At 34.2% G+C, this 3,667-nt stretch overlaps 1 protein-coding gene across 1 annotated transcript; it reads right to left on the bottom strand.

Moving 5' to 3' along the window:
* Positions 1–409: 409 nt before the first annotated feature.
* Positions 410–2,289, bottom strand: LOC111691325 (ras suppressor protein 1-like). Its single transcript, XM_023457170.1, has 6 exons — positions 2,081–2,289; positions 1,801–1,851; positions 1,502–1,741; positions 1,304–1,386; positions 972–1,219; positions 410–888 (listed from the first exon to the last, which is right to left on the bottom strand). The coding sequence occupies exons 1-6, from the start codon at positions 2,226–2,228 to the stop codon at positions 804–806; spliced, it is 855 nt and encodes a 284-aa protein (XP_023312938.1). The 5' UTR covers positions 2,229–2,289; the 3' UTR covers positions 410–803.
* Between the last annotated feature and the right edge of the window lie 1,378 nt (positions 2,290–3,667).

Genomic DNA, 3,667 nt, shown 5'->3' with positions numbered 1-3,667 from the left:
TAAATATAAAATCCGCTATTTATTAAATAAAATAACGTTTATATTAGAGATGTGCCGCGTTCACGTCAGCTGGACATGTGAAAAGTGGACATGTCCTTTTCACTTTTCAAGATTGAAAAGTTGTATGCGCATTTATAATTCCCGCAAAAAATTTTTGAGGTTGGTACATGTACAATTAAAGATATTTAGCCATTTTCTAGAAATTTTGTTGGCAATTGTTTAACTGAAACTGACGTTTTAAAAATATAACCTCATTTATAAGTCCATATTTTATTATTTTTGGCAAAATTAACGATTAGCAAATAGTATCAGTTGATTCTTAATTTAATATTTAATACACAAATAGTTTATAAATGAAGTATGGCGCCAAAATCAACAATTTTGTTATATTTTTCTGAATTGAGCAAAAATCATTATAAATAACTTCTGCTCAAAAACAATTTTTAAGAATTCCAGTGGGATGCAAAAACATTTAAATAAGTGTATTGGCTGCCCGGATTAGAAACCAGTTTATAAAAAAGTCTAAAGGTAGGTAATAAGTAAAATATATCTACACATATTCATTAGAATAAAAGTAATATTTTGCTTTGTGTACTTGTGAAAACATAACGTCACTCAGATGGCTTATTAGATTCAAGGTCAAAACTACTTTTCTCGACATGTCCGGACATTTCATTAACATGTCCAACGGACATGTCCGTAACACTTTTCCGAAAAGTGCCCATCTCTAGTTTATATTAATACTAATCTTAATTACTAGTAAAGGCAGTATTAGGGGTGTGAGATTATTTCCGTAAGACAATTTAACGAGTTCTTGAGATTTTCTTCGCTTTATCCGCGCAAGGTGGCGGCGGAGGCGGTTTGTTTGTTGCCAACCTGCTGTATAATCTGAAATAAAATAAAATAAACACTTCCGAACCAGTACGACCAAAAAAAATAAAAACTTATTTGTTATTACATTATCCACTTACATGCGGTATGTCTCGCTTCTCAAATAGTCCATCAGATGGCTGACGCCCAACTGCAATTGGTCAGCGATGGGCGCCACCCATTCGTTTCCTTCGAATTTGAAGACCGACTTGTTGGAAGCCATGTCTAGATTACCGATTTCAGGCGGTAGAATGGTGAGGCGATTGCCTTGGACGTGGAGCTCCCGTAAACGGGTTAACTCACCGATTTCTTTCGGTAACTCGATGAGGTCGTTTTCACGCAGTACCAGCTGAAAAATAATTAGGTTTTCATAAGGTTTGCAGGTGAGCAACGGGAATCGATAAAAATCAAGCTGTAATAAAATCATACTCACTATTTGTAAATTCTTCAAATTTTTTATATCGGGAGGTAAATATTCAAAATCATTGTCTCCTAAGTATAAAGCACGTAAAGTTTCTGTAAAAAAATATACGTAGAGAAATTTAATAGATCATTTGAGTCATATTTTGAAAAACCGTTGCTGCAAAACCATATTTAATGCTGAAGTAGTATGAATACATTGAATACATACCCATCATGAAGAAGTTTCCGGGCAAACTGTCCTCCTTCAGGTTATTATACGTAAGATCCAACACTTCTAAAACGGGAAAGGCACCAAACCCTCTCGGAAGGGTATAAAGACGGTTTATACATAAATTCAAAATCCGTAACTTTGGCATGGATGATAAAGACATGGGTAGTTCCTCGATAAAGTTATTCGCTAAATTTAGTATTTCTAGGTTTGTTAGATTGGCCAATCCTGGGGGTACGGCTAAAATAAAGACATAAAAGTAATGAAATTATTTGTCGAATTGGCACATGTTTACTCACATTTAATTTTGTTGTGGCTCAAAGTGAGTCTTGTGATGTATGTCATATTTACTAAAACAAAAAAAAATACCAATTAGTGTATTTATAAGCTCTAAGGTTAATAGACATTTTTATTTTAACTCTGTTTTCAATCAAGGGAGAATTTTGTATTTTGAAAACGCAGTTATGCAACCCGTAATACACGTGCACTTCCTGCGCGCCACGCCTACCTCGAGTTATGTACATACAAGCTACCAAATTTGGTAAAGACGGCTTGTTATTAAATTATTGTTCAACTCACATAGGCCTGGCATGTCCTCGAAGGTAGAAACGCCCTTGTCAGCCAAATCCAGCTCGGGATTCTGGATTTCCCGAGCTTCTTCCAGTACCTTTTTCGCCTTCGACATTTTCGTGTTCGTCGGGAGACAGGAAACTGGTGCCTGATTCATTGCGCGCGCAAATCCAGCCCGTCAAATTTAAAATTCCGCGAGATAACGTGAGCGGACGACTTTCCACTGACCACTGGTTTGTCTTTTAGCCGTGCAAAAATTCAGTACCTTCCATTGGCCGAGTGCCAGGTGGTTATTTTTGAGATGGGCGTTAGTACTTACTCGAGTAAACGCAGATGTTCCGTTCTTAATAATTAATATTTACATAAAATAAAAAAATCGGTCTTAAAAGTGGTGTAAATGGTATTGAATATCAAATTATCTTTTTCGTTCAGGCCTATATCCAATCTAAGTTACAATAAATTTATATCATTGGGAATTAATTGTATTTTTAGAAACAAAAAATATATATCGAAAAACTAGTTATTAGTAATTCTACTATAAAATTTTAAATGCAACCTGATTTGTATAGACTTTTTTAGTAGTAACGTTACATACGCCAAANGTAGCATAACTAGCGCCCTCTATGAAATATACAAACAATAATTAGACCAGCGTATTTGGCATCCTTAAAAACCCCGGAATACCAAATTTCATAAAAATATTTCGATCCGTTTGGAAATTTTCGTAAAACTTCTATTTAAAAAATTTTATTTTGTCGCTCTGTATCTCGAAAACAAGAGGAGATAAGACATATAGTTCATAAGACAAAAAATAAGAATTTTTTATCTATCACCCCCTGAATTTGCGGGAGGTCTTTCTGAAACACCCTGTATATTTAAATTTATAGAACAATGTCTACTTTTATAGTAATTAATAAATTAAAATTATACAATGTTATTGAGCATGCGCATTAAAGATAATTTCAACTAAACTAAGTAGCCTCGCAACAGGATATCGTTGAAAGAAAATTTAGTTATGGTTAAGAGTACGTCTGTGATAAACCACTTGAAGAAAAAAGCACTGACACGGTATAACATCAAGAAAAACAATAAAAATACTTGGTAGAACTAGAAAATGCCAAGATTAAACAAAAGTAGAGAAAATACGCTAATGACGACATCGAAAAGATCACGCCTACGTTTGATACTATTCGTTTCAGACATTATGCAACCTATTTTATTCGGGAACGTATATATGGTTGCATAAGCGCTTAAAAAGCACATTGGAAACACCCAATTTACCAGAAAACTGTTTAATCATTTTTAATATGCAATACAACTTACCTTTTTGTCTTAAATCATTAGGCTCACTCCATACCTTAGCCAAAGTTTAGTTCTACAGGGTGTGATGCATTTAAATCAAATGTAATAACTGTAGTAACCTGATTCAAATATTTAAAAATCCCGCGTGATTCGAATAAGAAGAAGAGATCTTAGGCTTATGGTTAGTTGGTTAGAAAAAAAGAGAGGTTAGGTATTATTTTTATGTGTGGAAAGAAGCGTTGTGCAGATTTTATGTAAGTAAAGGCAGTATTAGGGGTGTGAGATTATTTCCGT

This window comes from Anoplophora glabripennis, unplaced genomic scaffold (genome assembly GCF_000390285.2).
Source record: "Anoplophora glabripennis isolate ALB-LARVAE unplaced genomic scaffold, Agla_2.0 scaffold6810, whole genome shotgun sequence".
Lineage (NCBI taxonomy): Eukaryota > Metazoa > Arthropoda > Insecta > Coleoptera > Cerambycidae > Anoplophora > Anoplophora glabripennis.
This window is presented reverse-complemented; position numbering and strand designations above follow the sequence as displayed.

What these genes read in the sequence shown, in the direction of transcription:
- LOC111691325 (XM_023457170.1), bottom strand. Translation starts at nt 2,228, where the DNA reads ATGAATCAGGCACCAGTTTCCTGTCTCCCGACGAACACGAAAATGTCG. An exon ending in GAGCCACAACAAAATTAAAT is followed by an intron (nt 1,742 to 1,800) that starts GTGAGTAAACAT and finishes TCTTTATTTTAG; the next exon opens with CCGTACCCCCAGGATTGGCC. An exon ending in ATTTGAAGAATTTACAAATA is followed by an intron (nt 1,220 to 1,303) that starts GTGAGTATGATT and finishes ATTATTTTTCAG; the next exon opens with CTGGTACTGCGTGAAAACGA.